Source organism: Scatophagus argus, chromosome 7 (genome assembly GCF_020382885.2).
Source record: "Scatophagus argus isolate fScaArg1 chromosome 7, fScaArg1.pri, whole genome shotgun sequence".
Taxonomy (NCBI): domain Eukaryota; kingdom Metazoa; phylum Chordata; class Actinopteri; family Scatophagidae; genus Scatophagus; species Scatophagus argus.
The window spans coordinates 13,027,311-13,045,227 of record NC_058499.1 but is presented as its reverse complement, the minus strand read 5'-3'; the positions used below and the strand labels follow the sequence as shown (position 1 = coordinate 13,045,227).

Below are 17,917 nucleotides of genomic sequence, written 5' to 3'. Positions count from 1 at the left end.
TGACGTCAGTGTTGTCTCCACAATGTCTCGCGTCTCTCCCACTCCTGGCCTCTCTAATGAATGAATCTGCACCAGGTGTGCAAGAAGAAAATGGTGGAATGAGGGAGCTTGTGGGAAATCAGCTTTCACCGGTGTTCCTGTGTACTCGCAGCACAGCAGCTCTGAACTCATTCATTAACTGATGAGGTCAGCCCCAAAGCAATTTTGAATCTGACTTGCACTTGTGGAATGTCAAGTTGTGGGTCGTAGTGAGTCTACACGTGTGTGTCTATGTGTGTGTGCATAATTTGAAGTACGTTGCGGACTCTGTCCTCTTAACAGCAGGATTTGTAGTTTCATGTTACAATGTCAAAACAGGTACATTCTATTCAATGGAGTCTCACAGGTAAGTTCTCAAAGCGTTTTAGCCAAGTGTCAAAGCCAAAAAAATACGAGTAGCTTTTATTTTTGCAAATCACTCCTAAGAAAGGATAAGCAAAATGGAAATGCTGTCAACACTTCGACGTGGTCAGAATTACAAAGAGATTGAAAAAAAACCCAACAACACCATTTTGGCTGAATAAATTATCTTACAAAAAACATAGATGATATCAACATATTTCACAGTGAAATCACTTTGTGCAAAGTACCTGAAGGCTTACAGATGTGACAGAGCTCTCGCAGTCTGCTCATTGTTTCACTCTTTTCTCCCTCATGTCATTTCTGACGTTCTTTGTCCCCGTCTCCTTTTTGTTTCTCTCGCTCTCTCCGAAAACAAGTGGACAAGACGTTCATTAAAGTGGAGGGCTGCGCTGAGAAGTGGGTTGAAGTGGAGCGACGGAGTCTCAGTCGACAGATAGACCGTTCAGTTCAGACTGTGCTGTTCACCTCCTGTTTCTCCTCCCTCTAACCTTGCGCCTTGGAAGCGGTCCAGTCCACCGTCAGCATTCCAGTCCAGTGACCTCAAAACATAAAAGTGTTTCTCTCCCACTGCTAAAGGTGTTCTTCAGTCAGTCGTTACATAGTGGTCTCTTCCCATTCCAGCTCAACATCACCTGAAAACCAGAACAGATGTGTGGACTGAACTCAGTGCTGTGGCGAGTGTGGGATTTCTTTGAGTGCATGCGTGTTGTTTACCTTCCATGGCGTCCAAGGAGTCCATCTTCTCCAGAGCAGAATAGCTGACAAACCAGATGGATTGGCTGTTGCCTTTATTGTTTAGAAGTTCCAGCGTACTTTGGTGCAGGAAGATGTACTGCGCCTGACACACACAGACGCAGACACACATTGACTGATACTGAGCAAATGTCCGTATTAATTAATTTGGTGTATAATTAACTTTGAAAACATTTTTTTGGTGGCCTGATGGTTACAACTATGATTTGAGAGTAGCTTAAATAATAATCATAATAATAACGTTAAAAACTATGTTGTTTTTACAAAATGGTGGAAAAAGACAAAGTCTGGATTGTGAATCACTGACATGAGATCTCCATGATGTGTGAAATTACTTTGTCTCTTAACAAACCAGCCACGGATACTTGCCAGTAGGGGAACTGGATACGACGTGTCAAGGTGACGTCTCATTCATTCGAGTTATTTATTTTGTTTTTGTTTTTCCAGGGCTTTGCATTTTTTCGACCAATAATTCATACTCATTACTGTCCTTCTCTGAATGAGTGCAGAGATATGTGTGCTTGAGATGAATGCACAGAGGAGCTCTTTCACTGGGACTGTGATGGACAATGAAAGACAACCTTCAACTTTCACACTGCTCCAGTATTTCAGTAGTGAAATTCATGCGTTTATGTAACATGGCTGGATGGCTATGCCAATGGCTGGCTGTTTGGCACACCGAATACTGCTGTCTTAAAGAAACATGTGTTCACTGACTGCAAGCAGATCTCGTAGATGAAGACGCTGAGGTCTCATACCTCCTCACTGTCAAAAAGCAGTAATGTACAGAGCATACGAAACAATAATACTGCAAAGAGGCAGAGGCATCAGGTAGAGATTCCATACAGACATTGAAGTAATGACTGAATCAGATAATTTTAAGATAGGTTCATAGTGTTTTTAAGAGGGGGAATCCTGCTCAGCGTATGCCTTTAATCCACTGCCAGATCATTCCTTTTGTCAAAAGGAGAAATTTCCAAATATTTCCTCATGGGGATGGGATCACAGCAAGGCAAGTAAAAAGTAGGACTACACTGCCACTGGAACAAGTTAAGACAAATTACAGAGTGATACTCTTTTTTTTTTTTTGTTGCTTGTTTGTTTTCTCTGGGTTGTGAGCCATAAAACAAGCCGTTTTATTTCACTTGCTCTCACCAGATTCTGGACCATACACATCCTCTCGCTGCGCAGTTCAGCCACCAAGCCATAAATATCCACAAAGTCGTGATCTCTGACGTGCTGAATGAGGTGGTCGAGAGCAATAAACACACCTGTCCTGCCCACACCAGCACTGAGGAGCAGCGAGACAACAACACACCATTATTGGATTATTGGACATTTATGGATGGACTTTGTTGACAGAAAACTTCATTTCTGATAACTTCACTATAATTTATGCAGTGCCAGTACTACTGATGCGCTACAGTACCTGCAGTGGACCACTATGGTGGTGTTGTCGTGCCTGTGGGCTCGGACAGCTTTGACAAACTTAATGAGAGTGCTGCAGGACTCTGGGACTCCATGCTCAGGCCACGATGTGTAGTTGAAGTGGCGAACAAGAATGTAGTGCCCGTGCTGCATTGAGGAATTTACAGAAGAAAAAGGGCAGCAAGTTAGATTAGTTTACTTCAGCTTAAGCAAACTCCAGTGTTTTACTTGATGATGATGAAAAAGATTACATCATATTAAATATGAAATACATTCACATGCAACAGAATCTTTAATAAAATGTGCTCAGCAGGAAGGACTCAAAATGTACTTGAAAGTAAATGACATTTCATTTTTTTCATTTGCTGCTTGATGAAGATCAAAATTGACCACTGCACACTGAAATTACTTTATTAGGAGCTAACAATATATTTCACCTGTTGCTTCTTGAATCATTGTTTTATATTTCTTTCCTGAATTGGCAGGTGATTCAATATCTCAGCCTCAAATGCATAATTGCTTGCCATCCTCATTACCTTGTTTTTGCCTCAAGAGAGAGAAGAGAAGTGTTTGTGTGAGTGTGTGCTATGAGTGTGTGACAGTGCTAGGTATAAGGAATCTACTTAGCTTTGTATACAAGGAAACTAAATGGTTTTGTTTTTGTATGGAAACTGGAGACGTGGAAAATGTGCAAACTGTTCAGATACATTCAATAAAGTGACAGTGAGTTTTATTTTCATCATAGTAAATAATAGAGATGTTGTCTGTCTTTATGGTGTGTGTGTGTGTGTGTGTGTGTCTGAGGGATTGTTAGCTTAGCTGAAATACCTTTTCTACTTTTAAGGTTCTGACAGTCCAGTCAGGAAGAACCTCCTCTGACACTTTTGAGATAAGAATATCACTAAACACTGACATTGGTTTGTTGTCCTCTGGCCAGTACTTGTGACACCGGATCTGAAATGTCAAACACAAACACACGCACATCAGATCTTCATAGCTGATACAACCCTAATGGTGCCAAAGTTGTAAGCCTGTCCTCTAAATGTTGTTTCATAACAGTGGCAAATCTCTGATGACGCACTCTGCCTTTCTCATAACACTGAGTGAGCATGGCGATGGTGCGGGTTCCTGTTTCCCAGATCATCCTCCAAAAGTCAGCCACCGTGCCAGGCAGAGGACCCTGGGTGGCTATGAACTCATTTGGACAAAGGTAGCCCTTGAGACACAGACAGAGAGAGAGAAAGGCGTTTGTATTTGCAACATACAGGCCTACTTAAGTTGTAAAGCAACACGATTCACCTCTGAAAAAATAAAATGAAACAAATAACTGAGCTTGGACATTATATCTGTGTTTGCATATGATGCACTTCCCTTCATTTTCTGCAGTAAACGTGAAGAGTTTCTCTTTGACAGAATCAGAAAGGTACAAGCATTGCGGAAGTCCTCAAATTGCAACAAATGAGTCTCATGTCTGCATCACTACTTTCATAATCTGATAGTGACTCAAGTGGAAACGACCTTCCAGGATCACTGCTAGGCTTTCAGCAGCTGATAGCTGGTACTCACTGAGACAAAGCTGGCGTTGATGTAGTCAGAGCCCGCAGCGCCCGGTTCTGACAGCAGTTTCACTCGGTTGTTATTGTCTAGACATAGTTTAGTGAGAGGAGGGAGGCATAAACATGTCAGGAGTAGTGAAATCCGTATGGAGTTAATGTCAGAGCTAATACAAAGAGATATTATATTGTAGGTATCATTACTAGGCTAGGAAGGCTAATTTTCAGAATGATTACATACAAGGTTTGATGTTGGGGAAGCGGTTTTTTGATTTGTTCCAGGGAAGGTCGGCATCTGTGGTTCCCAGGTCCTGCAGCAGTTTTGGAAGCTCCTGAGGATATGAGATGTAATATATCAGCATTCATATAAATGCATATTAAAGAACAGGGCCCATCTTTATTGAACTTCAGTAAACTTTCTCTTTTACTGATACTTGCAATCTGCGAAAAAAAAAAGGTGCTGTTAAGTTTAGGAGAATGCAAGAGGTCTCCAGTTATTAAAGTGGTTAAAAAATAACCTTTCTGATGGTGGCAAGGCAAAGACAGATGTGAGCACGCACCTTCTGACATGTTTTGTAATCTACATATAATTGGTCACAATGAATAATGAATAAAGCAATATGTATGATGCTGAAAAACCTCTGGTCAATCTTTACTTTAATGAATAAAAGAAATCAAAGCTCATTCAGCTTAAATTGTCCATTACTTGAATATATTACAATGCAAGATCTCATACAGAATCTCATCATGGCTCCAGACGATGTGTGTGTGTGTTACTTGAAAATGTGGCTTCTCAGGTCTACTACACATGAATGGACAAATCAGATATTCTTATAAGACACTTTTTTATGGTCATAAATTTCTACCAGATTTGAATTAGACGAGTGGGAGTTTAAACTTACTATTTGCGTCTGCTGCTTTCCTGTCAGATTTTATCTCAGAATGTTTTTTTGAGACAAAAAACCAAAACAAAACATAACATAAAATAAAACTAACTGACACATTTTTCTCCATGTATTTTCACTGTCTACACTAAATTCTCCTTTATCTCCTTTATTTGTTTTCTGTGATGCACCAGACTTTCCTTCATGTCATCCTTCAGTTTTTTTCCCTTTGTCAACTGCATGCGATTTTCTACTACTTCATCCATGTTCATATATTTAAACATTAGAATGTTGATAAACACAGTTGTAGCTTGCAGTCAAACACTTACAGCAAACTCTTCCTGGAACTTGGCATTGTCATTGGCGCACAGATCCTCCACGTGCTGCAGAAAAGACTTCTTGTTGACGGGCCTGACATAGAAATGAGGCGGGGAAAATGACACTGAATCAACAACAATATGCTATTTTCTTTATGTTTATTCTAGGTTAAAAACACGCAAAACTGAGCACTGCAGAACATGCTCATCTGTGCTGTGGCTGCTGTGTGAATATTCCCATTATTTATGCAGGATGACTTACTTGAGTGATTTCCTGTAGCTGAGCAGCCTGGACAAAAATAGAAAACAAACATCAACCAAAATAAACAAACTAACTCACTAATCACAACCCACACTGTGGTATTTCTGTCAGCTGAACTGATCCACATTGCAGGGTTTGTGGCATTGTATGTTTACGCAATGGAGGCTCAAAAATTTTTAATCGAATCCACTTGATTGAACACTGTCTTTGATGTTTCATTCTGAAGGAATATGTGAACATCAGTAAACTTGAATGAAGTCTGTGGTTATTCCCCTGTGGCTGATGTTTCTTTGCATAGCTGAAGACTCCGCAGATCCTTAGCTATCGATACAGCTTACCATTTGTGCCTTTCTAAGACTGCTAAGCTGTCCAACCAATTCCAAGATAGAGTGGATAAACAAATTAAAATAGGCTCAAACAGAGGAGCTTCGGCACACCTCTGCAATCCCTGCCAGTGATGGAGGAAGAGGAGAAGGCTGTGGGCATAATGCCAGTGTTACTAATTAATTCAGCTGTGGACCTCCAACCTAAAACTGAATGCCTAAAACAGATGAATGATTTAGGGAAAGCCTTAATGATAACATGACGATGAAATGCACATACTGATGAATGGCAGGTGGAGCAGAACATGCAAACAGAGCATACACAACAAAATGTGGTGCACACACAGGACAAAAGCCCAACTTACTGAATCACATAAATCTCTTTTCGTCTAAAGAAGAAGGAAGAATACCTGGTGAGAGAAAAGTGCTCAGTGTGAGAAAAAAACAAAGCAAGTCCGTGAGCAACGAAAGTTATTTGTGCCATTCGTGTAAGTAGTAGTAAGTAACAAAGACAAGTGTGTTATTTTTTTTTTTTTTTACAAGATACAGATCTGAGCTTACAGTCGCAACAAAGCAAAGAAACACAACTGTTGCAGCTGTATGGTGAACGCAACATGCAACTGTGAAAAACCAATCTTTGCTTTTAGAAGAATGTGAGCAGACAGCAAATTATCCTCCTTTCAGCCTCTTTCTTTGGGAAAAAACAAGCCACTGCATATGAAAAAGTCATACTGGAAGGCAGGCAAATATTTGCCTGTGGTGGGTGGGTATATTGCTTCTACTCATAAGAGATAAGGGATGGCTATCTGCCAAGTTGAAGCACTTTGATTTACTTAGATTCTCTCATGTGGGTTTTATGTTTTAATGTTCCCGTTCATTCAGTTCTCTTTTCCAGCCAGTTTTGTGGATGCTGTGGAAGGAAGGAGTTCAATAAAGTTTTACTGATTGTTCCAATGCTAATGTTATGAACATTTGCATATAAATCTACTCATAGTGAAAGCACTTCTTTCCTACTTTCTCACCTCTTGTTATCTGTCAGTGATCTTGATACAACAAAACTAACACTGAATTTGACTTTCTTTCTCACCAGTTTGAAGCACTTATTGTCTGAGCACTTGTTTGCGCCAAAAAAACAGAATTGCTAGACATTGAATCTGTATGAGAGGATGGTTGGAGAGATGTAGACAGGATGACTCGTCTGTTCTGCAGAGAACAGAAGGTAAACTTTAAAGTCACAACAATGCTGTGTTGTTTCGTAGTGCTGCTGCTTCTATTTTCTGCACAAACTCTACCACACTGGAAGATTTTGTGCTGACAGCACATCAAGTTGGCTGCAGCAAAGAGATTTTTGTCTTGTTGATTTAGATATAAAGTCTTGTCTGGGGAAGCTAAATCAATCATGAAGTCATGTGTATGTGTGTATGTGTGTGTGTGTGTTATATTTGGTGAAGTGATGCTTTTAGGTTGAAACTAAACGCTCAAAACACTCAGACTAACCGGTTGAGTTTTTCTTGTTTCAGCTCCAGATCTGCTACAGCGATCAGCTGATCCAGCTTACACTTGGTCTCTATGATCTCCGCCTCTCTGGGTGAATAAGTCCCGCCCTCCTTCTTGCGCTGATGGATTCTGACATGTCAATCACACAGAAACAAACAGAGAATCAAATTGAACAAAAAAGGGAAACGGATTTATTGTAAATCATACTAAGTGAAATTAGCCATATTTAAATGAGAACTGCTCATGCCAGTTTTGAAGGAATGAATTCCTGTTGCCATCTTACTTGACTGAGCAGCAGATGATGATGATAAGTAACACAGCCAAGAAGAATGAGAGCAGAACTCCAAGGATGATCTGCTCCTCTCTGGTCAACAGGCCGTCCACTACAGACAGAGGGAGAGGACACTGACTGGATGTCACACAAAAAACAATAGAGATTATGTTTTCAGTTTCTGATGTAGCTTTATACATGGATGAATGTAAATACCTGCAGTTTTGACATGCTCGGAATACTCTGAGTCTGTGAATTGGCCGTTGATGTTAGTGGCCCTGAACTTGAACCTGGTAAACAACAGTCCAGTGTCAGCATTATATTGTGAAAAAACACGTACGTACAACAATCAATCTACTATCACTACAATCAAACTTGTCGTGTGTGTGTGTGGTGGACTCACACATAGACCGTGTTAGACTTCAGAGGTCCATTGCAAAGACTGTCAGTGTTGTTCTCCGACACACAGTCATCGCTCTCTCCAATTACGTAGACTCCCGCTGTAGTGTGATTGTGTCGCACCAGTGGCCGGTCGTCTCCAGACACACTGCGACCACCTCTGACACGTGCAGCCATGCGTGATGCCCCATCCCTCGTAAGACATGGTGGATTGGGGAACCCCCGGTCGGTCAGGTAAGGGGCAGGGCGATCAAAAAATGCATTCTTCCAGTTGGTCAAGTTCTGGATGTCCTTCACTGTGACAGGATGAAAGTTAGAGAGGAAATGAAACGCAGGGGGACTGAATCAAATTTCTGCTGGCATTAAGCTCTATTTTGTCTATTCTGTGAGCTTAGTCGGGAGTGACATACTGTAAAACAAGATTCTATTCGAGGCTTAAAGGACAAACAAGACTGATACCAAAGCGTGTTCAACTAAAAGTGATGGCTGTCAGTGTTTTTGAAGTATCATACCCCCTGACTCGGCCACGATGACCTGGATTTTTGTGATTGGTCCATTGTCATCACTATAGAAACAGGCAGGCATGCGGATGGTGATACTCCTGTGGGTTACCATGGCAACCCCTCCGTGGCCCAGCACTGCCTGCGGTCTTTGGGTTGGCTTGGCCGGAGCTGGAACATACGCACGTGTGAACAAAGAGGAGCATGCGTGTGCACACACATACACACACAGACAGACACACAGGTTGTTGTGCGACGAAATGGTTTCACTCCAACACATTAACATGTAAAACATGACAAGTAGGCTTCCGCTCTGAATAGCTAAGAGTAAAACCTCTACACCTGTACATCATCCATGATGGCTGCGTGACATTCGGCTGAGTTACATCTGCTGCATCAGGACAGGCCTGAATACTGTTGAGCTGAGCAGAAATACTAAGTGGTGGTACTTCTCTGTCACCACTCTATGCCACACTGCTGCAACAAGAAAGAGTAAAACTCTGCAGTGCAGTGCAGAGCACCCGCAAATAAGAGAGACTTGTACCTTTGATGCCGGTAGTTATCTGGACATGTGGGCTGGGTGGGCTCCTACCAGCTCCGTTCTTTGCTGAAATCTACAAACAGACAAATAGAAGAAAGGAAGGAAGACCACAGAGGGAGGGACAAGCACAGGAAGGAGTCAGAGAAAATGACTATTCATTAACCAAATGAGTATTTGAACAAACGCAACCTGGAGTTACAGCTCCAGGCGTGTGTCTGAATGCATGCTTCTGTGTGTGCGTGTGTGTGTGTGTGTGTGTGTGTGTGTGCGCATGTGTATACCTGTATACTGTAGCTGTGTCCTCCTTTCAGGCCCTCTATGATAGCAGTCATCATGTTTTGGTCTCCTTTAGTGATATTAAGGCTCACATTCTTGACCAGCTGGTCCCTTTCGTAGATGTACACAAAGTAGGCAGTTATGTTTCCATTAGGCTCCTCTGGAGGGGTAAAAGTCACCTTCACTCGGTTCACTTCCTCTGGGATAACTGATACAACCACATTCTTAGGAGGATCATTGGGTTCTGGGGATGGAGATGAAATAATAATATAAGATAATAACAAGTATCTGGTCATATTTACAGACGGGCGGGAGATGTCACAGGTGCTCCAAGATGCAAATTCCCACATACCCTCCTCCAGTGTTTGAAATGCAATAGGTCCAGTAGCTTTTCCATCGCTGGCAGCATGCTCCAACGGACCAGTGAAGGCAGTGACAGTCACAAAGTAACGAGTGAAAGCAGTCAAGTTAGTCACAACGACTGTCCTCAGTTCTCCTGGGGCTCGGACGGTTGAGATGTTCAAATCGGGACCATCCACCTGGTTTGACAGCAGGGTTCACGGAAAGATTTTAAAGTTGCATGTGGATGGGCAGAGTTTGCATTTTACCACACCATAGGTTTGCCAGTCTATGAGCTGTTACTGCTGTCTTAAAAAGTCTGACCAGCACAACACTATGCTGACCAGTTCTGAGAATATTTCTGTTTGTGTGTGTGTGTGTGTCTTTAAAAATGAAACTCAGTCAGGTGACCTGCACAAGATAGGATGTCGGTCCAGAGAGAACAGCTGGAGCGTCCCATGCAATGCGAAGTCCTTTGGAGGTGGGGGTCACATTCAGGTTACGGGGTGGGGCATCAGGGTCTGAATGAGGGGACAGGTAAAACACAGACTGCTTATGATGTAATATTAACTTGAAATGGTTCAACTTACACCTCTGTCTAATACATTTAACAAAAATGAAAAAAAAATTAAGGTTGATTTATAATTTTTTTCATCCAGATGATTAATTAACATACTAAAGACTCCAGGTGTCAGATACAGGATGACGAACTGCCAACTCTCTCCTGGCAACACAAAATGGTCATAACCATCACTGTGATGTTACTTACTTCCAGCCAGAGTGCGTGCATAATACCAGTGTGTATATTCTCCAACTCCAGCATTCGTCACGGCAGCCACTTTGAAGCGATAATATCTGTATTTAGCCAGGGACTGGAGTGTGGTGCTGTGGTTCGATTTGGCGTCGTCTGAGGCATTCACATACGCTGTGGCGTTAGAGTCCACGCAATCTGAGGCCAGTTTGTCTTCTGAGCCCAGCTGTGCAGTAGGTAGTATGTTCGCTTCACAAGACGTCGAAAGCAGCTGGGCGATGACGTGATACTCTTTCAGCAGGCCACGGATGGAAAACGGTGGAGCCCACTCAAGTGTCACATTGTTAGGTGTGATGTGAGAGACGGTGAGAAAGCGAGGGGCGGCTGGAACTGTTAGTGGAGGCAAAGAGGATTTAAGTAAGTATTAATTCTCTATTACTGTGTATTAGCAGCCAAAATGTCAGATATTACATAAAGACAGACAACCTGACTCAGAGAGAGTGGAAGCAGTACAATTCACTTGTTCTCCCAGTCCGGCAGAGTTGACTGCAGTCACGGTGAGCGTGTAATCCTGGTTTGGTGACAGCCCAGTCACTATGTACTCTGGTGTGTGAGCCTGGTGTGTGTAGGGCTGTGAGTCTGCCTCAAATGAAATCTCATAAAATAGGATCTGCCCATTAGGGTTGACTGGAAGCTCCCAAGACAGCTGAACTGAATCCCAGCTCACTCCTGAGCAAGACAGGTTCCCCACAGCATCGGACACTGCAGAAGAGAGGTCTGTTATACTCGCATTAGCTTTAGCTCTCATTCTTCACTGTCCAGTATGTGAGAGAAAAGAGACATATTCAGTTTCAGTATTTGTGCAGGCTGCTACGCACATGCAGCTGCACTGGTCTCTGAATTCTGGAATAAAATGTGCGGTCTACAGACAAACTTTACAGATTTTACACGAAGCTCTAGTGAAAGTTCAGTCAGAGTCAGAATGGCTGTTATTTTGCTCACTTAGGTTTGTAGTTTATGTCTCACACCATCATGTCATTCACTCCTCTCAAACACGCTCACTCATATTTTCCTGCTGTCATTGTGTTGTACTGTCAGATCTGTTCACATCTACCCAATAGCACAGCAACACATCTACATTGTGAGATCATTTTGCAGCTGTCTTTTTTTTTTTAAAAGAAAATTTTAAATATAGTTCTGTCCCCTCTTTTGTACATTCCTGCTGTTATGCATCCTTTTCCCCATCCCCATCATTGCCCAGTCTTTGTAGATTCACCAGCTTCATCAGCTTTAGCATTTCATCAACCTCATCAGTGTCAGCAGAGTCATAAGTCACCATCACCACCAGTGACTCCATGGGAGGATTTATCGTGCTGCTACACAGGGCATAATGTCCCTAAATCACGAAACGTGCCACAGACTTTATCACATCATGTTCTGTTATAAACAATAATCTTTACTTTATTCACTTGTCTCTCTTGACTGCAATCCCTTCATTAAAAAGGACAAGAATGGATTACTGAATGTAAGGTGTCATTAAACTTAGAAATCACTGGTAAAGCACAGGAAGGGAATGACCCACACATGCCCTTTACAGCTACTTTAAGCCAATGACACGAGGAACGTGTTTGCTTGTATTTAAAACAAATTGAGGAAGGTTCTGTTTGCGTGTTTCTTTTATTTTTAAATATTTGAAGCAAACCTGCTTTTCTTGAATTCCACTTAAGGGAGAAATATGAAATTTTGAACTGTACTGAACACACTGTACAAATCTCACTTTTTAAGACCACTGAATTCTGAACAGCAGTGGTAACTTAGATAAATGTTGCATCTCTTGTGAGGAGGCAGAGTGTAGTTTACCTGACTCATTAGTCGTGAAGGTCACGGGGCTACTGAACTGATTCCCATGGCCCACTCTGGTGTAACTGTAAACACTGATCTCGTAGGAGCTGTGAGGCCTGAAGCCCGATAGATACTCTGTGGTCGATGGACCCGATGAATTCTAAATTTGTCCCCACACAAACAAACACACACATAAAAAATGACACATTAAATCATCCAAGCTTGATTACTGGAGTGGATCTTACTGTATCAGCACACACACACATGCACACATGTGTGTCTATATATACATAATGTTACTGGTATTTGGAGTGTGAAATTAGAGCTACGGTCTGTGTGATTGTGTGTATACTTACTGGGAGGGTTTCAGAGTGTGTGTGTATGTGTATGTGTATGTGTGTGTGTGTGCGTGCGTGCACTTGTTATTGTAGAGTAGCTTTCCGTGTGTGAAATTAACAGTACCCTGTGTGTGACGATGTGTGTGATGAGGTCCCTGATCCTGAAGCCGTACTGTATCACTACTCCATTGGGCTCCAGAGGAGGTTCCCAGCTCAGCCACACTGAGACTGCTGTGTGGTTGTAAATAGTCAGGCTACGAGGAGGGGACATGGGCCCTGAAACACAGACACGAGAAAGAGTGAAGCAGGGCTGAAACAGACAGTAGATGTACATCGATACTTTCATAGATAAATACCAACTCATTCTATCGTTAAAGAAACTTTGAACCATCTGTCATGCTAACCTCCTTCATCAGTGTGCAGCTGCAGCAGAAGATAAGGTCCTGAGCCTTTACGCGTGGCAGCTGTAATAGTGAGGTTGTAAGCTGTGTATGGAAGTAGGCCGGTGAGTATGAAGGAGGTGTTGGGGGTGTGTGTTGCGTTGGAGCCCCCGGGGCCGAACAGAGTGAGGGCATATTCTGTTATCAACCCGTTGGCCTCGAGAGGGCGCTGCCAGACCACTGCGATCGAGGACGATGACAGATTCTTGGTGGACACCAGCAACGGAGCAGAACTAGGAACTAAAGAGAAACCCACCCACACTCATGTCAGTGTCCCTATAAATACATGAACCATACTCTCTGTAAGCCAATGTTTCTGTAGACAAACTCACTATCATCGTCGGTTCTCAGATACATTGTGCTGGTATGGTTGTAGGCAGGGCCAGCACCAGTTGCTGGTGTAACAGTAAACACGTAAGGGAAATACTTCTTTAGTTTGGTGAATAGGAAGACATTGTCAGTTGTGGTATGCTTGATGGTCTTGTTGACAGCTGGACTCCCTTGGTTGGATACGCCGGCCTCCTGTAAGGTGAGCAGGTACAACGGACGGCCGTTTGGCTCCAGGGGAGGGTCCCAGCTGACGATGATGGCCGTGGAGCTGAAGATCTGAGCGGTCAGGTTTCGGACCGAGTCACTTGGCACTGAAGTGGGGGACAAGTAGAATGGCGTTAACTATTTTTAACTAGCAGTGACAACAATGAAAACTGTGAACAGTAAAATTACGGCATCAATCAACCACACACACCCTGGTGCTTGAGAGAAAATAAACAGTGCACATTACCATCATCTGTCATAAGAACCATCATAATCAATCCCAGCATTGTTGTAATTCACAAAATAATTAACAGCACATCAAGTGAAACAATATAGCAGGCTACTTTAGCAACACAAAACACAGAAAGTACAACAATACAGTAAACAGACACAGAGAGAATATCTTTTAAATTAATAGCCTATTCAGAGACATACAGAGGCATTTAGGAGAGAAACTGATACACAGAAAACCTGAAGAAAAGCAGGGCTCGAGGAGAAAATACTCATCCTGTTCATCTTCTAAGCCACTCCGAAAATAACGTATGGTACACAGACTAGAAAAGGAAGGGGGAGGTGAAGGGGAAAGGGGAGATAAAACTTGAGAGATCCTTGAGATGAATGAGTGGATGTGAGGGGCCAGGTGTGTGTGTGAGGGTCTGAGCCCAGGGGAGGGAGCCCCTGCTGGGCTTGGCTGTACGGGAGAGACAAGGTGCCCAGGAGGTCCGGTGCTTGTGCTGAGAGTGGAGCAGCTGGAGCACAGGCAGAGATACAGAGTCAGTATGAGCAGTAATCATTCAGAGGCAGAGAATACTTGACAAAGCAAAATGTTAACGAGGAAAAACAAATCACAAAGTACAAATATGTACTGTATGTGACAAAATCTGTGGCACATTGTCTGCACCATTTTTCCCAAAATCACATAAAAACAAAGAGATCCAGCTTTATATGCACTTCACTTTTTTCCACTGGGGATATCAAACAGACTAAGTACAACTAAATACTGTATGCAAATAGCAGTACCCATGGCAACAATACAATTTTAGCATGAGCACAGCATGAAATTTCTCAAAGCATGTCAGGCTTTGTTTGTTCTTTGTCTCATTATATCATAAATGGGTCTGCTCTCTCTTTGTCCTACTCAGTTTTGTTCTTTTAACACTTTCTTCACGCTTAGTAAAAGGAAACCCAAACTGTCTGTCTTCAAGACACAGTGTCATGGGCAGACAAGAATAGAGCCAGTTTGCTTGTCCAAATGTTGTCTCTTTTAACAAACAGGCTGAAAGTCATGTCTTCAATCTTCAGAGTTTTTATGCAATTTTCTTTTTGGAAATTGAAGAGTTTTGAAAAAAGTGTGCAGACTTGTCCTCCAGCCAGACTTTGATTCAAAGTATGCAATAATTATCTGCTTTTGTGTAGCATTTTATATTTATGTCACTAATTTTCACTAGCTTATGTGGAATTGTGTCAGTGTGTGTGCATGTGCGTCTGACTGACCGTCTTCAGGTAAGAACAGATTTAGTGGCTCGCTCTGAACACCTCCGTCCCCCTGCACAGTGCTGGAGGTCATCCACACTGTGTAGTTTGTGCCCCCAGTGAGCCCAGTCAGAGTGTAAGAGTGGGATGAATCGGGAGAGACAAGGGCAGGTAGGTCTGAAATGGGAACCCTCTGTGGAGGGGAAAAAACATTAGGGTTACTTTCACACACTGAAACAGGCATTTAAACAATTTGTTACCAGTTTTTACAAACAAAGGAAAAGTGTGTTGTTCTCTCAGGCGTTGGTCCACAGAGCTACTTTGAGGCGACTGCTTTTATTATGCCGACTGCATTAGCATTCATCTGGTAGGCTTGTTGTTGTCCACCTGACAAGTCTCATATTCTCATTTTACTTTTTTTTTAGCTCTGTTTTGGTCTCCACCTTCTCCAGAGAGAAATATCTGGCTCTTAAGCTGCTAAATGCTCCACTATGTTGAGCAGCTAGTCACTAACTTGTTCTGTTAGCTGTTTCTTGAACTGAAAGCAAAAGCATTGAGCTAAAAGACACTAAAATGTTTTGGTAGAGCTGGGAGAAAACGGGTAAAAATTCAAGTAACACCTTTCACATCGCATGTGATCATATGACCCAATATTGACATAAAAATAATAATTTGTCACCTGTCTACATACGCCACATACAATACACACGTCTCACCTTCTCAGTCATAGTGTTGTTATCAGAGTAGTAAATAGTGTAGTGTACAATTATTCCATTGGGTTCATTAGGTGGATGCCACAGCAAGGTGACAGAGGAGGTGGTCACATTTGCATAAGTCACATTCTGCGGGGGGTCAAATGGTTCTGATGGTTTGCAGTGAGAAAAAAAACACAAAGACAAAAAATATTTAGGAATATTTAGGAAATGAGAAAAACATTATGCAAATGATGCAAAAAAAACTGGAAGTTTAAAAAATGCTTCAACAAATACTCAGCACCTGCATCAACGGTTGTAAAGCTGATGTAAATCAGCACGCCTCCATCACCCAGTCTGGTCCAGCTGGAGACAGAGGCATTGTAGCGACTCTCTGAGTCTACATTAATAATCACTGATGTCTCTGTTACATTCTGCCACAGCTCAGTTGTTTCATTCCTGGCAAAGAGAACAACCATTTATGTTGCAGCATCTTCTGTTGTTATTATTGTTTTTATCAACAGACAGAGTCAGACAGGCAGAGAGAAGTGGTAGATTAAGAAGCTCACCAAACTCTGACAATGTAGTAGAGTATGTCCGAATTGGCTTCAAGTGGCGGTTGCCATGACAACTCTACCTCATAGTCTGACAACTTCCTGGCATGGAGGAACTGAGGAGGTGTGTCTGGAGCTGAGATACAGGACACAGACTTTCCAGTAACATAACACAAACATGAGTATGGCTTATCGATGCAGAGAGTGAACTAATGAGTGATTTTTTTGTTAGATATATTTGCACTGGGCAAATAAGAACCTCAGGAGGCCCCTCTGGAATGTGCCAGAGAGAAACAGAATATTGCTCTGAAAAGGAAAAACTGGTTAGTTGTAATGACTGCTGCTGTTCGTGCCTCAGACTGGAGGCACGGGTGTCACGTGGCACCTGTGATGTAACATCATTAGCACGAGCTGAAACAGAGAAATGCAACTGAGGAGGAAAAGATAAGAGGAAAGTCAGGTTTAATCAGATGCCCCTTAAACTCAATCACGATGTAATTGCGCCATGTGCTGCAATTGAAAACAAAGCCTCCCCTTCCCTTCTGTCCCCCCACCCGTCCCTCTCACCGTCCTCCAGTGTGGTGATATTGAGCGGCTCGCTGCTGTAGTTTCCGGGCCCGACACGTGTGTGTGCTTGCACCATGACACGGTAGTTTGCGTACTTCCTCAGATGTGTGACGTGGATGTAGTTAGTTGGAGAGGTGAGGTTCAGATAGTGAGTGGAATTCCAAAGCTCCAGGCTATAGTGGGTAATGACCCCGTTAGGCAGCAAAGGAGGCTGCCATGTCACGTTCACCTCGCTGGGACTGACCGACTCAAAAGTAAGGCCATATGGAGGACTGCCTGGGACTGGAGAGACAACACAAGAGGGTGTTTGTTGTGACAAAAGGTTATTATATTTGTATATTCACATAGGTTGGTGCATCCATCAACACACCGTCCTCTCCTGACAGCAGATATAAGGCGTCTGAGGTTTGGTTGCCGTAGCCGTAACGCGTGTATGCCCTCACGGACACGTTGTAGTAGGAGAATGGCTTCAGGTTGATCAGAGTGACTCGGTTAGAGGACGTGTTCATCATCGCAGAGTGAGATTCATTCTCATACAGGACCTCGTAATACTGGATCACTCCATTGGCTTTCTCTGGTGCAGACCAGGACAGTGTGATGGTGGAGGAGCTTGCGTCGTCCACAGTGAGGTTCACAGGGGGGGAGTCAGGTTCTGAGGAAGGTATGTACAAGACAAATCCCAATGAATAACCACACAGCAAATTTGATCAATTTGACATATTCAGTAGTAACATCACATTCATTTACCAACACTGAAATATTATGGGTACCCAGTGTGAGGCACCCACAACAATTACTTAACAAGATGAAAGCTGTACAACCACAACATTTTATGCTTGTTCATGTTTTCTGTAGTTCGACAGGTTTGCAGATTTGTATTTGCACTTTTTAACTTTTGACAGATTTATTGGTATTTTATACAAACTTTCACTACTTTTTAACTATTTTTTGTTACGTATACAGTTTGTGTACAGCACGTAC

General features: G+C 42.6%; 1 protein-coding gene across 9 annotated transcripts in view; it reads right to left on the bottom strand.

Moving 5' to 3' along the window:
- Positions 1–736: 736 nt before the first annotated feature.
- ptprq (protein tyrosine phosphatase receptor type Q) overlaps positions 737–17,917 on the bottom strand; it is a 35,411-nt gene continuing 18,230 nt past the window's right edge. For 5 of the 9 annotated variants that reach the window (XM_046395097.1, XM_046395096.1, XM_046395100.1 and 2 more), the window contains 32 exons: positions 17,307–17,588; positions 16,937–17,218; positions 16,385–16,505; positions 16,120–16,274; positions 15,840–15,985; positions 15,145–15,316; positions 13,449–13,757; positions 13,081–13,356; positions 12,801–12,952; positions 12,357–12,498; positions 10,983–11,258; positions 10,515–10,886; positions 10,157–10,266; positions 9,759–9,945; positions 9,412–9,650; positions 9,134–9,203; positions 8,602–8,760; positions 8,094–8,385; positions 7,907–7,980; positions 7,703–7,802; positions 7,420–7,548; positions 6,288–6,332; positions 5,600–5,626; positions 5,350–5,431; positions 4,378–4,468; positions 4,150–4,226; positions 3,665–3,799; positions 3,412–3,537; positions 2,585–2,730; positions 2,311–2,446; positions 1,117–1,240; positions 737–1,034 (listed from right to left, as the gene is read on the bottom strand). In XM_046395097.1, the coding sequence (XP_046251053.1) occupies positions 997–1,034; positions 1,117–1,240; positions 2,311–2,446; positions 2,585–2,730; positions 3,412–3,537; positions 3,665–3,799; positions 4,150–4,226; positions 4,378–4,468; positions 5,350–5,431; positions 5,600–5,626; positions 6,288–6,332; positions 7,420–7,548; positions 7,703–7,802; positions 7,907–7,980; positions 8,094–8,385; positions 8,602–8,760; positions 9,134–9,203; positions 9,412–9,650; positions 9,759–9,945; positions 10,157–10,266; positions 10,515–10,886; positions 10,983–11,258; positions 12,357–12,498; positions 12,801–12,952; positions 13,081–13,356; positions 13,449–13,757; positions 15,145–15,316; positions 15,840–15,985; positions 16,120–16,274; positions 16,385–16,505; positions 16,937–17,218; positions 17,307–17,588 (5,072 nt within the window). In that variant the 3' untranslated portion in view covers positions 737–996. Of the gene's footprint in view, positions 1,035–1,116; positions 1,241–2,310; positions 2,447–2,584; positions 2,731–3,411; positions 3,538–3,664; positions 3,800–4,149; positions 4,227–4,377; positions 4,469–5,349; positions 5,432–5,599; positions 5,627–6,287; positions 6,333–6,755; positions 6,833–7,419; positions 7,549–7,702; positions 7,803–7,906; positions 7,981–8,093; positions 8,386–8,601; positions 8,761–9,133; positions 9,204–9,411; positions 9,651–9,758; positions 9,946–10,156; positions 10,267–10,514; positions 10,887–10,982; positions 11,259–12,356; positions 12,499–12,800; positions 12,953–13,080; positions 13,357–13,448; positions 13,758–15,144; positions 15,317–15,839; positions 15,986–16,119; positions 16,275–16,384; positions 16,506–16,936; positions 17,219–17,306; positions 17,589–17,917 lie in introns of those variants that run through there. The other 4 variants (XM_046395098.1, XM_046395102.1, XR_006843908.1 and 1 more) reach the window with 4 other exon arrangements.